We start from the raw sequence: 23955 nt of genomic DNA, 5'->3' as shown, positions 1-23955 counted from the left end.
TCTTTGGGAATAGTGGCTATCAAGGTAAGAACAGACTCAAACTGAAACATTGTTCAGTGCACTGACTGCTATATTTAGACTCAACCATCCCACTCCTCTTTATACTGTATTCTTTTCTCCACACAGGTTAACCACACTGACAATGACAAGTATAATCTCTTTTTCTGCCATTGTATTTTTTTTTTTTTTTGTTGTTGTTTCCTAATTGTATATTATTTTGATTTTCTTCTGTCAAATAGTCCTGGATGTTAGTCATATTTTAGTTTTTTGTGTTTTAAGTCTAGGGATAAAACAACATTTAAGCATTTTGAGTTGTTAGGTTTTGTGCATTCTGTGTTACCTCTTTGTCCTGCACTTACTGTTGACTGTACATGCAAAGAAACGGTTGTTGTTGGAGTTAGGCTGCTGCATTTAATAGAATCTGTCAGTTTTGCCTGGATGTTCTCACCTCAAAATATTTCTATAAAACCTAACTCAGTCTAATTTATTTTGCACAGGAAAGGGTTTTTTACTACTTGTTGCAAGCATCTGTTTGTGATTGTATAGTGTTTGATTAAAATCCTAACAGTGAAAATGTTGTTTCATTTTATTATGTTAAAGAAAAAGCAAAACCCATTTCCTCTGTTTAAATTCACATTATGGGGAATTACCAGTGCCAGTAAGTGAGTGTCATTAAGAAAAACTCTTAAAGTGCTGTAATCCCCAGATCATCCTGACTGCAGCATGGTTGTACACAAGCATGGGTAAAAGGAAAATATGTGCAGGCTATAATAATAATAAGGGAAATATCTATGTTGAGGATGAAGCTGAGGTGTGATTGAGTTATGAGCTATGATAAGGAGCAGCTGTGGCAGTGCACGTGGCTTTTTGTGAGGATTAGCCTGGCTTAGGAGTAAGAGCCGTTTGCTGATTGGTCCAACTGAAAGCATGCCACTTGGCCAGCCCAACAGGTTGCTCACTTGGACTTACACCTGTCCGATGATGGGTTTCGAGGACCAGAGTTTCCCGCTAGTTGTGGTCCAGTCTGTGGCCTCTTTTAGGATGTAGGCGGGTGAGGAACTTCCACTGTCAACTAAATGTAAGGGCATTGGCTGCAGGAAGTAGTGATGGTGCTTTACAAAGGACCGCGCCTGTTGGACTTTGCAAAGACCCCTCCGCACCTTCAGTTCAACAAATATGTCCTGACGGGGTACCGGCCAGTATCCACGGCTCAAGAGTGCCTCAGGAGTCTCTTCTACATGCACAATGAACTGGGGAACATTTACACCCATGGTAAGTCCACAGATTAACTGTGCATTAACTTTGCTTTTAGCTGCTACTCCTTCTTTAGGATCCACTCTTTAAAAATGCCTGTTCTGAGTTACCCTTAAAAATACATCTCAGTTTTTATATAATACACAGAGCAAGGTTTTCCCACCAGTTAAACCATTTAGGGGATGTGCAAACAAAACAGGTCACAAATGTCCATTACTCTCACTTGTAACCAGTTACAAGCACTCTTGACAAGGCTGTGTAATGAGGATATGGGGTATTAGCTGTAATCTGCCCTGGGAATCCCTGCCCTGGAAATATCCTACGGTTAACTAGGTCTTTAAAGATGTGCATTTGACTCTTATCAGCTGTAAATGCCCAGAAGTATCTTGAACAAAGCATCTCTGAAACACGCTTGCTTTGCATTGATTATGAAAAGTTGCAGAATTACAGCATGTTACCATTTTTTTTAAGTTTGTGCTTTTAATGTGAGAACTTATTAATTCAAACCTGATTTCAGCTGTGAACACATGAGCAAAGATGAAAACTTGCACATGAGCTAAACCCTGCGCAGCCTTAAACTTCTGAAAGGCATCGTCTTTATGCTCCATTTTGTCCTCGGCTATCCCATAAGATCGTTAAGTCTAACACTCTTACTAAGGGGAAGTGAAGGGTATTAGTATCAGAGTGCTGTACGGGTTTCCTCTGCATGCCAACAGTAGTATCTGTCACATTGTTCCTGGTAAAAAAGAAAAAAGGAACAACTCTCAAACAGTTAAATTCCTCACATTAATCTGCAAAATGTGATATATCGTATGTCATTTTAACTGTGGTAATTATAATGTCAGGCTTAAGTCAACATCAGCATCTACTCCACAGACCTTCCTACGCATTTACATTTTCATTTCTTCCTCCAACTTCCTCCTCTGTCCTCTTCCCCTCCTCATCCTCCCGTCACCTCAGGCATCCCCTTCTTCCTTTTCTTGGTGCTACTGCCTTTCAGCATCCCCTGGATGGAGGTGGACAGTGTCTGGATCTGCGTGGTCCACTATCTGGCCTGTCTCTGCCCCACTATAGGCTCAGTGGTCTACCATGTGTTCATGAACCACGTGGGAGGAGAGCATGTATACGATACCCTGCTCTCCCTGGACATGTTTGGGGTCTGTCTGGTCAACACCTTGGGTAGGTTGTCAAATTCTTGGACCTCTAAGTGAGAGCAACAACTTAGTTATTGAAGTATGACAAATTAATTGGCTTTAGTTGTCATGGTATGAAGCTCCAGAGAACAGCTAGCAAGTAGACCTTGAGTTAAGATTATTTGGTCTAGAAGAAGTCATGACTTTCATGCTTGTGTTTGTTTGGAGGGGGGTGTACATTTTCAGACAGCCCCTCCAGGAAGACATCCATGTTCTTGCTCTCAGTTGTTCACACTAAAAGCAACAGAACTGTAACAAATGAGATTTAGTTATAGAAATGGAGGTGGTTTCTGAACCTTGGTCTGATGGTTGGTTCTGAGTATACAGCATCCTTTACTGGGATTACACAAGGTCAAAACTTGAGGCCTGTTGACTTGAATGTTTTTACGTTCAAGTCTTAAATCATGTCTGTAGAGATTTAGGTCAAGTCCAAGCCAAGTTTCAAGTCCTCAGTCCAGTTCTACACCAAACCATGTTGATAATATCTGACTTAGTTTCACTGATATTTTGACTCTTCCCTTCTCTCTTTAGGAGCACTTCCCATCATTCACATCACCCTTCTTTGCTACCCAGCCATGCAGCAGGCTGCTTTGCTGGCCTACATCCTCCTGTCAGCCTACGGGATCTACTGCGCCACCACGGCCCGCACCAACGTCCTGCGCCTGCGAGCTTTCGTCTGGCAGGCTCTGTTCCGCTTCAGCCTCTTCCTGTTCCGAGTGTACGGCAGCGGGGTGGGCAGCCCCAACTCCCTGCGCCTCTTTGTCATCATGGACTCTCTGGCCGTGCTCGGGGGACTGGTCAACATCATCCAGATCCCCGAGCGCTTCAGCCCAGGCCTGTTTGACAACTGGGGCAACAGCCACCAGATAATGCATGTCATGGTTATTTGCTCAATTATCTACTTGCACTGGGGAACACTGGAGGATTTAGCCTGGATTAAGACCTACCAGTGTCCCACTGAGTGATGCCAAGTGTATCACAATGCATACACACACACACACACACACACACATGCACTTGGGGCTTCGCTGATAGAAATGACATTTAGGAATCATTGAGGCAGGAGTAAAGTATGAAAAGAAGAGAAGTTGTTTCAAAATGCACTTTAGTCCTAGCTGCTGAAATTCTTCATAAGGGGAAGTTTCTAATTTGACATTTTGCCAGAGAAGAATGAGAGGAACCCACAGTGTTGTAACTGTGGAACTCAAATATCACTATATTGAATTGAAAATCCTGACTATACTTGATTTCTAGTTTACTGAAATGCAGTAGTTTTGGGTCATATTACCCATAACCAAAATAGTTTTTAAATATGAAAATTAAATTATTACATGTAATAAATGATATATTTTTATATGTTTCTCGGTTTTAATTCATGCACAATGAATTGATCATGTGACAAAGTGAAATAACACAAGTGGTTGAATGCTTCTGTTTAATTGCAAGAAAGATATTGTATATACACTTGAAAAGAAAAATCATTTTTTTCTATTGCTAAATGTCAAACTTTTTACTGTTTTTATTTTAAAATTGGCAACATGTGTTACATTTCTTTTGACTGGCATTCTGATGAAGTGAGAGCCCTCTGGCATTAGCTTAACCTGCGCCTTCTCAAAGACAATGTCACCTCAAACCAAAAGCATCAAAACGCCAAAAACTGCATCCAGTTATGTGAAATCGTGGCCACGTTAGCGAAACCGGTGTGTTAATTAAGACGGAAAGAGGTGTGGATGTTGGAAAGGTGGAATACATAAACCATAGCAGAGGAGCTTTATTGTTTACACAAATGTGTTATCTGCAACAATGGACGACCACCTTCTCTTCTCCACATTAGAGCTCTGTGGTTCGCCTCTGGCGCTCAGTCTTCGTCTGAGCTGCTGTCGTCTTCGGCCTCCGACAGGTCGGCGATGGGGAAACGCAGGATGGCGGCCACTCCGCTCAGCTGAGTCAGTTCTGAGGAGAAATCAATAGGTGGTGACACAGTCAGCACACAGGCTGATTTTTTTTGTCTAAGTAGAGAGCTGCACAGAGTGTAACAGTGGTTGAGGAACTATTTCTGTCCATTCTTTACTTCTTAAACTGAGGACGTCATCAATAAAGAGAAAGTCAGGGCTTCACTCAACATGTGGTGAGTGTCATCATTTCAGTGTGCTGAAATGACACCCTTAAGGTCACGCAGTCATGAACATTTACCGTGTAGACGTCATGGTATGTTGCTGTCATTTGAACTCTTATGGGTCATAACATATTAAGCCAATGATTAATGATTTTGTCGAATAAACATTATAGATTTTGTAGGTCTAAAAAAACTTAGGTGTCTTTTAGAATTAGCAAAAAAGTAGAATTAATAAAAAAAAATCACAATGATTTATAACTTACGTTCACCAGACACATGAAGGCTTGAGAATATTCTGCATGAAAAAAATGAGAGAGACATGTCATATGCAGGTCCTGTGAATGTTAACATAGTCAGTCTAATGTCATAGTGAGGTAATTGTTACCTGACATTGCCGCCATTGTCTCTCACACTGTCCACCAATCGAACGTAACGGCTCCTCGTGGGGACGTCCTGGTGTCTGGAGATGCACAAAACACGTGACGGTGTGTTTACATCACAATATCTGAACAGCCAATGGCATTGCAGGAATAGGTGAGTAGCAGAGAAGCTAAAGATACAGGAGCATCTCTCAATGTGTACCTGAAAAGCTTGTCACTTATCAGCAAGGTGTCAATGGCGAGGGCCTCGGCCGCTCTCTCCACATGAGCTAGTCTATGAGGAGCGCAGAGATGCAGAGGTTGTTGGATTATCAGTGTGAATGAATGAATGAATGAATGGGGTTTTTATGGGTCACTGACTGTTTACAACATTGCTCACCCATAGAAAGCTCTGTCAGGCTCATGTTGGAGCATCTTATAGAAATCTTCCAGAGCTTTCACCTCTCCTGCTGCCTGAATGTTACACAGAAAAAAAAAAGTTAAGTCACTTTTTTCCCCTCGCGCTAAGAGCTTTTCCTCACAGGATGATGTATTAAACAAACAGACAAATCACAGGATGCATTATTCACCTTTGTATCAGAGAGTCTACTTGTCACAGTGGGATCAGACAGGATTTCTGTAAAACAAAACACAAGAATTGATTTGTTTTCACCTTGTGATAATATTTGATTGTTTTATTCTCAGAGTCCCCCAGCTCCTACCTTTGAGTGAGTACTTATGGCCTGATGACGAGTGGACCAGCATGAATTTGGGCCGATTCTCCAGCAGGATCTTGTTGTCCTGCCGCACTGCCTCTTTAAAGAGGTAGGTGATAAACTGGTCCCTCACAAACCCTGGACTGGCAATCAGGATGCACTTCACCACTAGTGGAAGGTAAGGAGGAGAAATCAAAATCTAAACTTGTCTTGAGTTTATTTCCTCAAACAGCAACAAGCAAAGGTCGTGTGGCATAAATGATAAACCGCAATGGTGCCAAAAAAACAACAAACAGTGTGATAGGAACTACAAATTCAAAAAGGAAAAGAGTGTGACACAAACAGGAACATATTGTGTGTTGAAGTATTTATGTGCCAGTGTCTACACGGCAGCCCTACCATCAAAATTGATGTGGCGAAGAATCGCCTGCATCACAGCCTCATAGAACCTCTCCAGCGCCTGCAGACACAGAGAAAAAGAGCCTGACGTCAAACAGAAAACATGACATGAGTGTCTCCATAACTCAGTCCTCTCTGACAATATTCAGTGTTCATCTGTGCTTTAGAAATTCTGAGCTTGGCCATTCTGTGCGGTGACGTACCTTCTCGTGCTGAGTGCAGCTCCCCCGTCTCTTGCGAGGAATGGTGACCTCCACTTTTGCGCGGAGCAGAGTCATGGCAGGGGTCACCAGCACCAGGTTGGCCAGACCCTCCTGCATCACCACAGCTGCCACATCTGCCTTCTGGGTTGCATCACACGCCTGCTCTGAAGGGTTAGACAAGACAAGATGTGGATCATCTGAGGCGGTGACTACTTCTTTTAGTTATCAACAAATATATTACTGCAGTTTTATTAATTATTAATCATTATATTTTACTGGTAAAGGAATAAGTGCTTAATGTATGTAGCTGAGTTGAGTTATTAAATCACTGTGTTGAAAATTACAGCTGCAATGACTCAGTGGACCTCCACTCCTTCAAATGCATGAACCCCATCTGTTAGCTATGAACCTCTCTCCTGTTCCTCCATATTCTGTTTCCATGGCAACACGCTGTCTTTGTCACTTATGTAAACAAATTAACAACAAGACTGTGCATTTCCTGTAAAAGAAAACCAGCTGAAATATCTCCCTGTCAGTCAGAGTATGCAGTCAGAATTAGCTTTGAATTAGCACATGTATTTGGTTAACACGTGATTATTGCTTTCTGGAAAAAGCTCTTGTGACCTGCAGTTAAAATAGCAATTTCAAGTCAGTAGCTGGCATAAAAGGAGATAGTTGAAAATAAAAGCATTATTAAGCTTTTTTAACCATATTGGCTCACTTCACAGTTATTTGTTTGGCACAAACAGGCAAAGGTCTGTGTTTTGTCAGAATGAAAACATGTGAATTGATTTGGCAGAATGCTCAAGTTGTCCAAGATTACAGTGGTTAATAACAGCATTAAACCAAATGTACTGTCCAGAACAGTCCATGTGGATATTGCCCCAGAGCCTTCAAAACAAGCAAGAAAACAAGTTTCTCCAAATATGGAATACTTGGTTCATTTGGTCAGTAAAAAATAACTATTAACACATGGTGCTCATCAGGTAACAGCAACAAATATCTGAACATGTAATTCTGTTGGCAGTCTGTTAGGAGTATGAACAATCCTGATTTACTACAAAAACAACCCTAACATGCAGCTTTATGGGTATAAGGAAACAGAGGATGAGCTTTAAACAGCTGAGTGCGTAGCTGCTAAAGCCCATGAAATTCTGTCTGGTAAACAAGATACTTGTGAATCCATGTGACTACTGTTTACAGGTCCTGGTTGACGTGTAAGTGGGAAGTGTGAGCTTAAATGAACCAAACACAAGAATGAAACGAATTGGCAGAGTTAAACAGTAGTCCCTGCTTACCAATTCTATCCAGCACAACGCTGTCCCAGCTCTTTTTAGCTAGAGTGAACTTCCTGTTGAGCTCAAGCTCAATAGTGTGGTAAGCTCCCATCTGAAGAGTGAAGAACACAACATAAACACAACCAAATTTAATAAGAGTAAAACTGACTACTTATAAGACACCATATACATGTGTGATGATCTGTAATTACTCCTGAAATCCTTGCTTCACTAATTTTACTACACTACTACCTGCTCCACTTTGAAATTTCTACAAATGTTTAAACATCTCAGACCTTGACATACTGGTTCTCCTCTATGTTAGTGCCCTTTACTCTCAGCTGGCAGGCCTGGGAGTCAAAGTCAATCGCCTCCACACATAAGGTAAGAGTAGTGCGCACTCTGGAGCTGCCCACACTTCCAGTAGTGGACTCTGTCTGCACCTTCCTGTGGGAACAGGGAGAGACTTTAGTTGTGACTCTGGTTAAAAGCTGTGTGTGTGCGCATATGTGTGTGTGTGTTTTGTCAGACCAAAACACTGAGTGACACACAGACAAAAAAAGCACATCCTCAATCACTTACACACAGACCAACTTTGCCACTGTTATGGGATAGTAGTTAGTGGTTACCTGATAGTGGAGGCTCTCAGGCTGTCCCCCACTTGCAGCAGGTTGTAGGTGTGCCACATATCCTCTGCCTCCTCTGGCACCAGAGTCACCTGACTGAAGAAGTGCACACTATCAATAAACTAGCCTTTGAGTTGGTGCCACTCATGTTCGTGATAAGACAGGTGGGGTTTTAGTTATCCCATAATAAAGATATGGATATATATGTATATATGATACATACTTGACGATATAAAGCCATTACTGGGGGTAAGCACAGGAGCACTCATACTGTTACAGAACATAGGTTTGTTTTGTTTACTCACTGAGGCGTCATAGCTCATTAGTCATTAAAGCTAAAGTTGTATCCACATAATCTGAGTGGTAAAATCTATGTTATAACAGTTATCTTTAGTATCCTGTGTTATTAACACTACATGTTAGCGAATCCAAAACTCCCCACGTATCTGCTGCTACACGTGAATGTCAATCCCATACGGACATTACGTTGACACATGTACAGTCAGCTGTAAAGTGGTGTTATGTCGCATGCTGGTTAGCTTGCTAACATTAGCTATCGTCAGTCACTCACCCGGCATTATCTTTTTCAATGTCTTTATGGAGCAGCTTCATGGTCGGGTGGTTGTATGATATAAACAAGAGTATTATTAGCGTATAGTAGATGGGTTCGCGTTTATCCGACTTGGAGTCATGTTTATCTTAAAATGAAGTAGCAAACTAGCTAAGCCATCTCTGTACTTCAGAATGAATCACTCGGTGCGTGTTGCCAGGCGCCGGGACATTGCGTCATGTCGTCAATTCTTCCCATCTTGGTCACTTCCGTGGGTGTCGCTTTACTGCGCAACAAATACATAGCGATATACACACCGATATTTGAGTAAATTTGGACAAATGTGGTGTATTATGCAATGTTTGATAAAATCTTCCACTTAAGACCAACGAAACGTGAGATATATCTGAGAGAGACTATCCATTTCACATTGTGGTTTGAGATAAGTAAATGCTAACAGACGTTTAAAACAGCCAATCCAGGAGAAGAATGGGTCCCCACAAATACCGCCTACCGGTAAAAGTGGCCAACAGGAGCGTGGCAACTGTCAGTCCACTTCCGTTCATCCTCGATTTGGGCTAACGCTCTTCTAGCTTTTTTTTTGTCGATGGCATGGTGCTATTAGCTACGGCAGAAACAGCTTCTCCGCGAGAAAAAACGAACATTTAAAGTGAATTTGGACATGCACTTTAATATAGCCGACTAATGCGGATTTCTGAAGCACATGTCAGCCATCACACCTTCAACAATTCAGCACCCAGCCTCAAAATTTTGAGGTTGTCAATTCTGCCCCAAGGTTAGCTAGGTAGCGGGCTAACGATAGCCGATTAACGCTAAACTAGTTGAGCTAACGGTTACTCGGAAGCTAGTGAACAGTTACGACGTTTTGAATTCGCAGAAGTTATTAGAAACCGACCAGAATAGAGGAATAGCATGGCAGAAGCCGATAAGCTGAACATCGACTCTATTATACAGCGTCTGCTGGAAGGTAAGAATCAGTATTTCGGTCGATATTTATTCACCGAGGTAGCCATTTTAGCTAACCGAGGAGGCTAGACAACGGTAGCCACTTGTGCTACGTTAGCGAGTTAAGTTCATCTCCTGCCTCTTGTTAACCAACCCGGTTTGAATCGTGCAGGTTATGCGTAGCAAATTAACCTTTGTTGTTTCTACTTACTTGCAATAAATATTTATATTTATCTTAAACTTCGCTTGTTAAAGTATCCACAGATATTCTGAGACTTGGTTTCGTCAAACCAGAAGTATCAGTTCAAAAGAATGAAGCGATGTACATCTTTTCACAAATTCGTTGACCATAGCATACCTGTGTTTAAGGAAAATACATTTTTAAGCAGTGAGGTCGAAATACACTACAATACACTGTAAACTGGTGGTAACCTGGAAAATAGAACATCAAAGATTATATTTATTATTGCGTACCATTAGATGGTAGTGTTTGAGTTTGTAAATAGTCTCTTTTCCTATCGTATTTTTTGCTATGTATGTACATCCAGACGAGCTATAATGTTAAGGCGGGCTCAGCGATTCAATTTAGAGAGCTCTCCTTGTCTCAGTAAAAGCACCTTGGGTGCCATCACAAAGTCATATGAGTTGTTCCAATATTTACTGTCTGTAGGGCAGAGTCAGGATTTTTCTGTAAATGACTTTCTTTTTCCTGCTCTTCGGTTGAATTTTGCAATGTAGTATTTCAGACTGCCTGACTGCTAAGCATCATTTGAATATTTGGACTTTTAGGGATTAGTGCAGATTAATCTTAAGCATTTATATTTTTTTCTGTAAAATGTGTACAGATTAATTCCATTTCTTCTAAATTTCAATCTTTATTTCAAATATATATTTTAAAGGTGCAGTGTGATAAATGGATTACTGTATTGAAACAGAGTAATCAGTTATTTCAATAATTAGTTCATTGTTTTTTCATGTTAAAACGTCATATTTGCTGATTTAGTGGTAAACTGAGGGGTTAAGTCAGTTTGTTGATCAAAATCAGCGTTTAGAGATTGTAACTTTGGGGTCTGGGAAACTGCTATTTTGTTTACCTTTTGTACTTTGTGAGACTAATCTGCAGATGCAGCCCTACATATTTTATATATTCATAATGGCTCTTATGATGGAGGAAAGCCTGCATACTCAAAATTAATATGAGCCAACTGTCCATGGCAGTTTGCCCTGTTTTGCACAGGAATGTGTGAATTTTATTTTAAGATGTATTTACCCTGTTAGAAATTAAATGCAATATCTTACGTGACTGTCCTTTGAAAAACACTGTTGCATATTCAAAAAATATTCTACACACAACTGTAGAAATGAGAAATAATCATAAGTTATGTCATTTCTCGTGCACAATTTTTCACTCTTGTTCCATGTTTTCCTCACAGTGAAAGGCTCCAGACCTGGGCAAAAATGTTCAGCTGACAGAGAATGAAATCCGTGGTCTCTGCCTCAAATCCCGGGAGATCTTCCTCAGCCAGCCAATCCTGCTTGAACTTGAGGCACCCCTCAAGATTTGTGGTGAGGCTTAGTTGTGTTCTTTAGAGTCAAGGGAATTCTCAAATGTGATCACACAGCATTTACTAACACTCTTACATGGCAGTAGCTTAGAGTACTGGAGTATTATAAGAAAGCTGACATTCACATTGCACTGTGCATTCTCATTATTTCATGGCATAGAATTGTCAAATGATAGTTAAAGATCTAATTTAAAATGAAAATGTTTAAATTCAGAGGACCGTATACAACGAGTGACTATGACCTTGCCTTGTAATTACTGAACTGAAGGGATAAACAGATAATATAGGCTTGCCAGTACAGTGCTGTTTTGCACTTGAAGTCTCCTGGGACTTGCCCTCATGTGTCATACTGCTGATGCCTGTTAATGAAGTACTCTAGTTTAAAGGAACAGCCTGCAAATTTCAGGAACTGGCCAGGTTTGCACTGTAATGAGAATCACCAGCATCCTCATACTAAGTGCAAGCTTGCACATTCATTTAGTTGTCGCGTCATCACAAAAAACAAGTCAAGCAACACAACAAGAACAACAGTGTTCTTTTAAAATAACACATGGCCAATCGGCGTGTTGAGTGTTGTTAATTTGCAGGGTTCCAAGTGTTGTACCTCTATCCAAGTCCCTTACCCTTTGTTGTGCTCATACACAAAGCATGATAATCATACCTTTCACCAACATTGCTGTTTCCACTAATACTGTTTGTCTCACCAGGTGATGTTCATGGGCAGTACTATGATCTGCTGAGGCTGTTTGAATATGGGGGCTTTCCACCGGAGAGCAACTACCTGTTCCTGGGGGACTATGTAGACAGAGGCAAGCAGTCCCTGGAGACCATCTGCCTGTTGCTGGCTTACAAGATCAAATACCCAGAAAACTTCTTTCTGCTGAGAGGAAACCATGAGTGCGCCTCCATTAACAGAATATATGGCTTCTATGATGAGTGTAAGTCATGTGATACAAACAAGACATTAATCTTAGCAATGTTTCCACCACTGTCTACAGTTACTAGCAGTTGCTAAAAGTGTAAGCCTGAGCCTGTGCGCCTTGGTGTAGTCAAGGTGATACGGTTATTGAGACATTTATATTTTACAAATGTTAAGGCAGAGAGACTAAGAGAGTAAAGCCAAGAATAGACACACATGAATGTGTTTGTCAGTTAACAAGCATTTATTTTTGGTTGAAAAGTGTTTGTTGAACAGCACTACTTAAATACATTGTAAATTGATGTCCATTCCAGTGAAATTATTACATGAACAGACCATTACTTTTACAATCCTGGTTGTTTTATGACAAATGTAAGATCTGTTTTGAAAAAGTAACAATGCTTCATCGAGTCTCATAATGACCATTTTCATTATGTTTTCCAAAATGTAGTAATGCACTTACAGATAGGCTGATAGACACCAAAATTGACCCTGTTGTCTACATCTAAAGACAACCAAAGGGTTACAAAAAGTAACTAAAAATCCTCCCTCCCGTGCATCACTTATTTGTTTGTTTGTATTGCATTCATTCCGCATTAACAAACCAATGCGCCCTTCTCTTTGATATGAGTCTGCAAACTTATTGTTCATTATGCTCAGAAAATCAAAAACATTTTTAGTAAATCATGAATCTGACCTGGAGCTGTCCTTTCTCTGGCTTATTACATGTGACAAAAGCTACCACACAAATAACCTTTCAGTACATGAGGCTTCGGGCAAAGGAGCATGATCAGGCAGAATGGGCAGTAATTAATCACATGCCTTTCTCAGCTATTGACACAGCCAGGATTATGTAAAATGTTGTGTTTCTAATGTGATGCAATAGGTGCATTAGCTGTTAAGATTTTATAGCTCCAAAGATTAGATTGTAACCAAGTAATTGTGGTTTCTTTCTGCAGGTAAGAGGCGGTACAACATAAAGCTGTGGAAGACTTTCACTGACTGCTTCAACTGTTTGCCTGTAGCGGCCATTGTTGATGAGAAGATCTTCTGTTGCCATGGAGGTATCCTCATCAAACAGTTCATTTGGCTTTTATCCAGAGCGCACACACAAACTCGACTCTGCACTGTTGTTACTGTCAACATAATGGTCAAAGGCCTGCAGGACTGTGGAATCTTAATTTGTCTTTTGGGTATATTTATATTTCCTTTCCCTGTATCCGTAGACTTGGCTCTAGAGCTCTTTATATTTGTTGTTTCTAATCATATCTATTGATAACAGGTAGAAAATAGTAACAATTTTAATATACCCCTGTAATAGATTGGGCTTATGATTGCATCTTTGCTGGGCTAACTGTGCACCAAGTTACCGTAGACAGTGCATTCTGTGCAGGATTTAACCTAGTCTTCTAAATTACTATACTGTATGTGAGCTGGTAATGGTCAAATGAAGATTTCAATGAAATGTCTCAGTCAGTCACTAACAAAATGTTCAGCTCAGAGAGAAGCAATACTAAGGGAGTTTTCTTGACAATTAAAAAACTAAAGGCAGAGCTGATTGAAGAATAAAAGCGCATCTCATTTGTGACAAGGTGACACCAACAACCAGTCACAGCTATCTCGTGTCTGAGACTCACCATGTAAAATATGTAAACAGGCGCTGATAATCATGAGGGTAGTTGCCACCTCCCTCTTCAAACATAAGTTACATAAGACATCACACACAGAAGGGATATTGTATGTTTGCTTGAGTTATTTGTTTAGCACATCATGGTGAAAGGGCCAGTACATCTGTTTTTGATCACAGTAATGTTTAGTATAACCTTGTAATTATAATTATTGTCTTTTATAGATTAAAAACATAATTTTTGTTTGTCTCGTCTGATTATAATTTACATACAGACCTGCTTTTTTGTCTGTGTTTACAACCATCGCTGATGTCGACAAAAGGCAGCAAATAGAGTGAACAATTTTGCTCCACAGTTTGTTTACAATTTGTCCCAACTTTAAAAGACCAAAAATATTTCTGTTGATATCTTAGCATTGGTTTCAGTCGTATTCTTCAGCCCTTATAAGACATATGGAGAAGTTTGTCTGAGATGTGACTGACCAAGCAAATCCTGCAGTTACTAGTGCTCCTTGGATGTCACATGTCAGATTAACCCAGACTCTCCTCTTCTTGCCCATGTTTAGATTTTCTCCTTTAAATCCTAAACCCCAACCTAAATCCAAGCCTCAGAACATCAGCTAACATTCTCTATGTGATGCCACAGAGACTGACTTCAAGGTTTTCTGCTGTTTTAATGTTGTATCCGTTTCCTTCTCCAGGCTTATCTCCAGACCTCCAGTCCATGGAGCAGGTGCGAAGGGTCATGCGCCCCACTGATGTGCCTGACCAGGGCCTCCTCTGCGACCTGCTGTGGGCCGACCCGGACAAGGACGTGCTCGGCTGGGGCGAGAACGACCGCGGCGTCTCCTTCACTTTTGGCGCCGACGTGGTCACAAAGTTCCTCCACAAACACGACATGGACCTCATTTGTCGGGCTCATCAGGTCAGTGCACAATGTTAAAGAAGCAGTAATACAAGGAAGTAAAGATAAATAAACAAGTGAATACATTTGTGTGCATTGTAAAACTAGTAAGAGTTGGGTGTAGAACTCAGGTTTAACTCTTAAACCAGTGTTTGAAGATGGCCGCAAGTGTATTTTTCTATCCCTAGTCTCATTAAAAAGGACTGGATGGTTACCAGCTCTATTAAATGCGGCTGTAGTTTTCCTATAGAGGATAAGATTATGTGTTGCATCTTTACCCCCTTCTGATCACACAAACATCTTGAAGGTAAAACAAGGTTAATGAAACAAACCTTGTTCAGATGTTAGTGAATATTTGAAGAAATGTCAGGTGGAACTGCTGAAGTACTTTGATAGCATCTGTAGCGCAGTGGGACCAGCTGAAAACCCGTTCACCATCTCAGCGCAGTTGGATTCAGCTCAGTTTTTCTGATAACAGGTAGGCAGCGCAAGCAATAGAAATGTATTTGTGCTGTATTTTTATCTTTTTGTAAGTCCATGCTAAAGTAATTACAAGCTTATGGTTCTGTGCTTTTAGCCTGGTTTATTGTGTCCAGGTAAGAAGCGATGAAAATTTTCCAGTTGGGCAAAAACAACTTGCAACAACCTGCCATGCATCTGTTTTCAGGTGGTCGAGGATGGATATGAGTTCTTTGCAAAGAGGCAGCTGGTGACGCTGTTCTCTGCCCCAAACTACTGCGGTGAGTTTGACAACGCCGGAGCCATGATGAGCGTAGATGAGACCCTCATGTGTTCATTCCAGGTAAGCAACAGACCAACCAAACTATCTAATCAGCGTTTATTCAAAGTAACAATTGTGCTTTATCTTGCATAATTGCGTCATTTTTGCTCAGTTGCATCATCTTTCGTTTCCCTTTCACAGATTCTCAAACCTGCAGACAAGAAGTTGTTCTATGGTGGTGGAGGGGGCATGGGCTCCGGTCGCCCAGTCACTCCCCCAAGGAAAGCTAAGAAATGACACCAGTAGTTTGCCCTCGACCTCCTGAACCCATCCCTCCTGCCCTCTCTACCTCTCTTCTCCTTTCTTTCACCAAACAGCCAGAAATCAAACCTATACCCAGGGCTTTTTTCCTTTTTTATCTGTACTTCTTAAAACATTTAATGTTACGAATTGTCTGAGTGAGTGCGTGCGTGCGTGCGCAGACGATGAACCGCGTCTCGTCTGCCGGTGAGCATTAAAATCATGTGTGCACGTGTACATTTTGTGTGAGAGTATTAGAGATTTATACTTTCCCCTCTCTCTTACCACTCTTCCCGTGGAAAGGTTGAAACCACAGTGTCTGTCTGTACAGTAATTTTGACTGAAAAAGCAGGGTCTAGGAGACAGTGGGAGAATCGCTGACATGATGAAATCAGCAACAAACCCTGTCAGCAGGTGATATGTGTGTACTTGTGGAGGGGGGAGGGGAGTATTTTGTTTTCCCTGTCCTCTGTACTGTAAAATCTCAAACACAGGTATGTGCATGTGAGCGTGTGTGTGCATGCAGTGTCTTGCCCCCTGTCTGAGAGTGATGTCTCAGTATCCTTGAAACAGGAAGGAGTATGTCACCTTGTCTCACGAGAGCAAGCACATGCTTACTCACACTCACACACACACACACACACACACACACACACACACACACACACACACACACATGCATATGACTCTTCAGATTCATATGAGCCAGAGCTGTAAAAACCCCATACAGTTTAGGTTTGTACAGATTTGATTACTTGAAAGAGATTTTTTGTGAATTCGTTTTGTAGTCTTTCATCAAGTTGACCAATAAAGCGAGAATCTGAGCTACACTGTCTACCGGTCATTTGTAGTCGCTCAAAGTACAGACGGATGACTGTTCCTCACCTTAACCACTGAGAACACCAGTAGTACATTTTGAGGGATTAAGTTGTATGGTGTTTTTGAATCTTCCCTCTTTTCACAATGACATTTTATTGCAGTATGATTTTATTTCATTGTTTTACTGAAAGAAAACTTGCTGCAATAAAATTAAGATGACCTCCAATAAACTCATTGTGTAAAGAAGCCAAATATAAAAAAAAAAAATCCTAATATTGAGTTGAATTAAAAACATTTATTGGATTATTTCACAATTTCATGGTTATGTTATTTTGTTCATATCTTGTATTTAAATTAATAACTTAATAATGTCTTATTTAATACTGGACACTGAAGGTTTTGACACAGTATGTCTTAACTTTTTTATTTTGTTCTTTATAATACATATTGATAAACATCACTGTAAATGTGGCAGTGCTAGCCAAAAGTAATTAAGCAAATTTTATTACCAATGTCCTTTGGCTAAGTGTTAAGTTAACAATTTAAAAATATTCTGGAATGTTTTTTTAAATGAACTGAGTTTACTTGGCTAAAAGCAGTTTGGTCAAATGGTCAGGATTTTTGAGTTAATATTTAGTTAATTTATTGATTAAATGTCATTTTACAAATGATTATATTTTCAGTTGTGGCTGAAAGCTCACTCCTCCTAAATACACCTTTTAAAAGTAACACCTTGACAATTTCTCTCTTGACCAAGACTCCAACAACAGACAAGTCAAGTAATTAGTCAGGTGAACTGCCATCCACTTACAGTAATGGCTGCTGTCTGTTGTTATCATGTCCATATCTGGATATGTTCAGATGTTCTCCACTGGGAGGCAGTGTTGAGCTCCTTTGACTCTACTAGTCAGAAGATCCTCGGAACTAAGAGGCAAAAACACATACTAGAGCTGTGACTGTCAAAACTGATCTCTGCTTTACATTTTCCCAAGGGAATGTCAACATTTCATAAGTATTTATATCAAATATAACAATGCTGGCTTAATGTTGCTATGGTTCAGTGGTTCATATAAAATCAGATTTCCATTACTGTTAAATAATCACTTTTTAAAAATAATAATATTCACCTTCACAGGGGCTGTGTTGAAAACTCTGTATCTCTCTTTTACGTTCCTCATTCTATATTTATCAAAAAAGTATCCTCTTTCTTTCTTAGGCATTTCTCAGGCTCTTTTTGCATTCATTCATCTCCCTGTCAACAACACCCTTCTTCAAGACGCTCTGTCTATCACTTTGCCTTCCTTTTACAGGACCAATGAGGTGAGAGGTGAAGGGTATAACTGAGGGGGTTGGGTTTGGACTTAAAAAGCTTGCAAACTTTTTTTAAATGTGTATCTGTAATTCTCTGTCTTGGACTATGATTGGAAAAACATGTCTTAAGGAAAAAGGAAATTTATTACAAAATCATTAACCCATTTTTTGCATAACATCTTGGTACAGAAAGCATTTGTCTGTGGCTGTGTGGCCTCAAATTCTAACTGCGACACTTCTACAGGATTATGTTTCTAAATTTTGTGTTGGTCAGTGAGTCTTGAGGACCCAAATCATGTTCCTTGCGTTTAGATTTGTTTCAGTACTTTTAAAAAACACTCAACCCAATTTTGTGACTGCAGTGTTCACATCAGTCATAGTACTTGACCCAAAAATAGTGTCTTGGTTAGATAAGAGTCCTCAAAATAGATAAGACATTGAAGATGTACTATATTTCCAAGAGTTCATCTTTCAGATGATACCAAATACTGTACATACTAGTTCATACAGCTATGCTGGCATGAAACACTAAACTGTTACGACTGCTATTATGAAGCTCCAGAATGATTTTGTTCATGTGCATCAAAAAACCCTGCCAAAACAGTCCAACCTGCAGTCTGAGAAACATAGTTTGAAGAGATATCCTCAACTTAATAGATATAAATAATAAAGTGTGCTAGTGACTTTATTTTAAGAGTGACAGTGTGGTCTACAGTTTATTTGTACTGAGGGCTAATGATTCTGTTATTAACTCTGGACTACTCAATTTGATTACTGTGCATTTAATTAGTTAATCAGACCAAGAATGTTTTTACTAAGCATGAACTCAAGTAGAGGTAAAAGTAGTCATCAACTGAGTAAGATTACTGAAGTATCTGTTTAAAAAAAACTACTTCACAAGTGAGTAACTTCATGAGTGAGGACACACAGATAAAGGTAAATACTTGAACATACACTAGCATTTGTAAAGTCGTAATTTCCTGATTAAAAAATGGTGAAATGTATATTTACACATAAATCTCAGCTCTCATCTCATGAGTATGAACACTAAATTTCCATGTAAATATTAAGCTACATCAGTATCATGAAACAACAATAAAGACAGAAGATATAAAGACAGATATAAAATATAAATGTTACCAACTAAAAGTACAGATTTTTCTCCAAAAAATGTATTTGAGTAATGGTATAAAGTATGCTGTACTGAAAGTAAGTAAATGCTACCAGCCTCTGTAGTTCATACTATAGCAGAAATAACTTCCCTGCAGTCTTAATATAGAAATGCCACTAAGCGAACAGAAATCAGAATTTGTCTGATCCAGTAAAGCAAGTAGGATGCTGTGCTTCACTCTGCCTTTAGGTTAACAACAGTGGCCTCTAAAAATCAGCCCCATCAGTAAAATGAAAGCTACTTTTGATCAACGGGCTCACTTTCTCATCAGCTCCCCCGTGGCTTATATAGTACAGCCCTAAGTGTGAAGAATGGTGTGAACAACCAGGAACTCCTCAACCCAATGTACTGCACAGATACTGATGACACCGTGGAGTCAAATGCGTCCTCCAACATCCTCTTAACTTATTTTCTGCCAGCAGATGAAAGTTAGACTTTTGAGCCTGAGCTAAAGGTCCAGCATTCTGAAATAAAAAAGCCGCAAAGCTGTCGCGGTGCCATGCCCAGCAGCACGGTGTCACCTGCTCTATTTATATCTCGCGAGGAATTCTGGATTCAGGGACTCAGCTGCCACTTCTATTATTACTATTAGCTAATGCTGTAACAAGTACCCAGCTAACACTGACGCTGTAGCTCCTTTATCCATTGCCTTATTGCCCGATACTAATTATGTCCTCATTGTCAATATCACACATGTTCTGCATTATTAGATTTTATGTTGTTGCTCAGTGAACATTTTGGCTCCATTATTTATTTATTTATTTATTTTTGCATATGCATAAAAGGTGAAAATAACCGTAAACCTGCATTTAACGGATGCAACTTAGATGCAAGTGCAGTGACGATGATGCTGCTGCAGTTTTAACTTCTTGCTCAGAACCTGTTTAGTTAAAGAGGTGTTATTTTTAAAATGATGAGATTAAGTGTGTTTATGGCTAACAACTGTGAATGAGAGTTCTTTCACTTCATTATCCAGCCACAAATGGATGATATCAGTGAGCTGGGCAGTCTACAGTACAGCGTGCAACCCACATAATGTGTTGTTAATGACAATAACCTTCTTTAGGAGGTATGCCGGTCTTTCCTGGCTCCACATCCTCAAGTGACAAATGTCGCCTTGTCCCTCTCACTTTGCTTGTACCGTGCAAGTCAGCAGAGACCGACTTAGTTGCGTAAGATAGCTGTGCGTACAGCTGCACCACCACAGTACTTAACACTTGTACAGAACCGGGAACATGTATAGAGTTCACAAGCGGACGAGGGAAGGAGGGGAGGACTCGATGGGTTAAGGCGGCACATGGTGATCCCTCAGCCTGGCACGAAGGCGTGGCATGTTAGCGCCACGGTGGGAGTTGGAGGTGATGGGTGTCCCAGCTTGCAGGGGTTTACGCTGTAATAGCCCCTGCATAGACACGCACACAAACACACACATGCACGCACTCCGGGGACAGACAGAGGCGGAAGATGGAGGGGAGTGAGGGAGAAACTTTATCCTTCTGGGATATTGAGTTAAATGTCACTGCTCTGCCCTGAGGGAGACACTGACAGACCGACCCCTATCACAGCCACCACCCCCCCCTCCAAATCTCAGAGGTCAAAACGGCTGTACAACAGCTGAGGCCTGGAGAACGGCTGGATGAAACAGAGATGGGAACACTGGCAGAACAGAATAAGTATAAATGTTTTATCGACACATCCAGTAACAAAAAATAATAATAAAGCTAGTGCCAACTGTTAGTCCCCTAAACCTGTACATGTTGGACAAACACATTTGGTTTGGGTGTAGATATCTTTCAAACTGTAGCATGGATTGCAGGTTTACATGACTTTGCACGCTCATCACCACAAAAACAAATTATTATACACGCTAAATGTACAAAATTTTAATAATTTGAAACTCTATACAGCTTTGTACGCAGCTTCTCAAAAGACCTGGGATGTTTAGACGCCATGGTTTGTCTCAGTACGGTGCTTTTTCAGTGCTTTACTGAACGTAATTCTGCCACCACTTAAAATATGCATTAAACTAAGTGCTCTTTCTGCTCTCGTTGGTCGCCACTTTCTTCCACATCGTGGATAAATTCACTGTACCTTTTGGGGAATGGAATTGCCCCTCTCACCAGCATGGCCACAGGGTCGAGTCAGCTGGTCACCAGCAGCTGATTGGAAACTTGAAAGCTGCCACAAAAACAACTTCCAATTTTAGAAATTCACTGTGGAGGAGAATGTTTGTGTTAATAGGTCAACACTGTATATAGTATATGTACAGTGAGTGGCTCCACATGTACTGCAAATATCTGAGGTTTAGATCCATGAAATGTATACATACATTTATAAAGTATACACATAATGTATTTAAAATTATATTGAAATTACTCCTGTTTGTGTAGGAACACATTCACAAACAGAAATCAGAAATCACATCAATGAGTTATAAAGGTGGTGTAAAATAACACAATTTGCTGCACTTAATTAAATTATGAAACAGTACACTTTTTAAATTTGATTTAAAACTTTTCATTTGCTTTGTTTCCAGGTAAATTACTGACACACTTGCTGACAGTGCACGAGGGTTCCCGGGATTAGAGTGACGTCCTTCAGCTGGACGACCTGAGTTAAAGCCTCCATTACTGGAAGCACCCACCCTGCTGGAGTGTCCTTGAGCAAGTCAGTCAATCTGTTTTCAGGGCTGCCATTGTTTATTTTTCATCTTTTATTACAGTACTTACAATATCAGCAATCGTACATCTGTTAATATTACACAAAACAAATCAGTTAAAGTGGCATATTTTTACAAGGGCTGAAGAAAACAAACAAGGTTTTCCCACACAAATCTGTCAGCGCGACAGAAAAACCAGAAACTGAAACCTGCAGCCTCAAATAATGATGGTTCACACCATGATGTGGGTTGTTGAGGTTGTGTAATTTATTAAGGTCACACAGCAGTTGTGAAAATCATCAGTTGGCCTTAAGTGTAAGTTGTCAGGAAGTCTAAATAGATAACAGTTACTTAAATACAAAACTGGATCATGGAAGAGTGAAAGTAGCAATGTCAACTGGTCAAATAGATAGAAGACAGAAATTTGGTAGTTAACAGTGATGTGATGAAAATAAATAATGACATTTTTATATAATAAAAATAATAACAATAATGCTCCAGAACTTATTGTTATCGTGATGCTCACACATGGTAATTGTGCTGTGGTGATAAAAAAAAAAAAAATTAAATAATATATATATGAAAATAACAATAAATAATTGTTAATACAATCGCATGATGCTTCTACATCAATGGTATATTGTGCTGCATGGTGATGTAAAGGAATTTATGAATTCTTTTTCCAATTAATTGTTTAATCATTTAGGTGCAAAAGTCAAAAATGATAAAAAAAAAAAAAAAAATCAAAGTACAGACCAAAGTAATTTCTAGTTTGTTTGGTGAAACTGCAGTGCTATGAAACAGACTGTTACTGGCAAATTTTTGATTTTATTTATTTAATTCATTCATTTTTTTGTCCATTGCCAACAGTTCAACCAGAATAAACTGTACGTCACGTAACTATTACTGAATGTAAAGACACTGATGCTTTCTAAAGACAAGAGCAGCTGTTTTCTGTTTCCCTCCAGCACAATTTGTTTCTCCTGATTTGTTTAAATTCACTGACCATCCAGTCTGTGATGGCCTCACATAAAGTGACAGTGTTATTAAAGTGAAATATGACGCAATAAAATCAGTCACCAGCATACAGTCTAACACTACTGATGATCCAAACGGCTTTGACCTAAAATAAACTTTGGAGAATGCAGCTTGTTATGTAATAACTGCCATTAAGTGCATCTTTAGAGTAAAGCCTCAGAAAACAAATTGATCTTTGATGTACGATGGCCCTGTGACACTGCACAACAACGTAACCCAGCAATAAATAGATTGCAGCGAAAAAATGTGTCCTGTAACTGTCAGTGGTGGTGAGTGCTGACCACTGCTGTTCCTCCATGAACACCTGTCAAGTTATTGATTAGCAACAGCAACTTGAATTCCTGTCCACAGAGGACTCTGCACCACCCAACAGCCAGTTTACTGCTGTTAAAACAAACTGTAAATCAACAAAGTCTGTGCTAAACATCATACCACTCAATTTTATACTGAATTGTAAAGCTAGCATCTAAGTTTTAATTACATGAAGATTTCTTGACCTATTTTTGCTCTAACGGAACAGAGAGAATAATAAATGATCAAATCCTAGTTATCACACAAAAGACTGAGTCCAGCCAGTGAGCCCAGGTATATAAGATAAAAAGAGACATGTTATTTTCTCTGGTAAATCATGTGGATTCTTGCGCACCTAGTTCAACAAATTCAATGCTCTGACTTCGCCACAAGAGGCCATTGTGCCTCGCTGAATGGCACTTACTGGCTGGATCATCTGTCGCACATCTACTTAAGCCGCGCCATATCTCCCTGCTGCCTTCCCTTCCTCATAAAAAAAGAGAAATAAAACTTGATCCTCTCGTATCTCCAGCCGGGGCTTCTCCTCTGTGGTGCGATAGTATGACATACTGGCTGTCCCTCCAGCATTCCTGTCCCCCATTCTCTACTACACACTTACTTTCTTCTCTGCTCTTATCATTCCCATGTCTTACTTAACTAGGTTTATCATCAGGTCTGGTGTCTCTGTTGTCATGAGTAGTGACTGGCTCTGTAAAACTTGAGATAAATGTACACATGTTGGTGGCGACAGATGATTCAGCTCTGCTCTACAAAGTTCTTGTTTCTGGTTTGAGCTTTGTTCCCAGTCACTGAGAGCTTTAGGTGTCAATGTGCCGATGTGTGTAACCCCATTTCCTGTGTAAAAAAAATTATTCATCCACCGTCTCTCACCTTCTGTGCCTCACTCTGTGTGCACTTTGCTCCTCTCTCTGGCTCAGCTACCTTCCTCAGCAGAAACCAGTTGAGCCATC

The 23955-nt window shown here is 40.1% G+C and overlaps 2 protein-coding genes and 1 pseudogene across 2 annotated transcripts; 2 read left to right on the top strand and 1 right to left on the bottom strand.

Moving 5' to 3' along the window:
• Positions 1-1106: 1106 nt before the first annotated feature.
• On the top strand, positions 1107-3735 carry paqr4b (progestin and adipoQ receptor family member IVb). Its single transcript, XM_018687269.2, has 3 exons — positions 1107-1272; positions 2215-2433; positions 2979-3735. Exons 1-3 carry the CDS (start codon positions 1107-1109, stop codon positions 3410-3412), a joined length of 819 nt encoding a protein of 272 aa, XP_018542785.1. The 3' UTR covers positions 3413-3735.
• A 133-nt stretch (positions 3736-3868) lies between these two features.
• Positions 3869-9063, bottom strand: pelo (pelota mRNA surveillance and ribosome rescue factor). Its single transcript, XM_018687271.2, has 13 exons — positions 8715-9063; positions 8147-8239; positions 7814-7964; positions 7539-7629; positions 6241-6404; positions 6038-6098; positions 5645-5806; positions 5513-5559; positions 5323-5396; positions 5146-5217; positions 4949-5023; positions 4827-4858; positions 3869-4400 (listed from the first exon to the last, which is right to left on the bottom strand). Exons 1-13 carry the CDS (start codon positions 8753-8755, stop codon positions 4306-4308), a joined length of 1158 nt encoding a protein of 385 aa, XP_018542787.1. The 5' UTR covers positions 8756-9063; the 3' UTR covers positions 3869-4305.
• A 173-nt stretch (positions 9064-9236) lies between these two features.
• LOC108890407 (serine/threonine-protein phosphatase alpha-2 isoform-like) lies at positions 9237-16523 on the top strand (annotated as a pseudogene).
• The last annotated feature ends 7432 nt before the right edge of the window (positions 16524-23955 follow it).

The sequence above is a fragment of the Lates calcarifer genome, linkage group LG23 (genome assembly GCF_001640805.2).
Source record: "Lates calcarifer isolate ASB-BC8 linkage group LG23, TLL_Latcal_v3, whole genome shotgun sequence".
In the NCBI taxonomy this organism is placed as follows: domain Eukaryota; kingdom Metazoa; phylum Chordata; class Actinopteri; family Centropomidae; genus Lates; species Lates calcarifer.
Note: the sequence above shows the minus strand (reverse complement) of the source record. Positions and strands in the feature narration are given on the sequence as shown.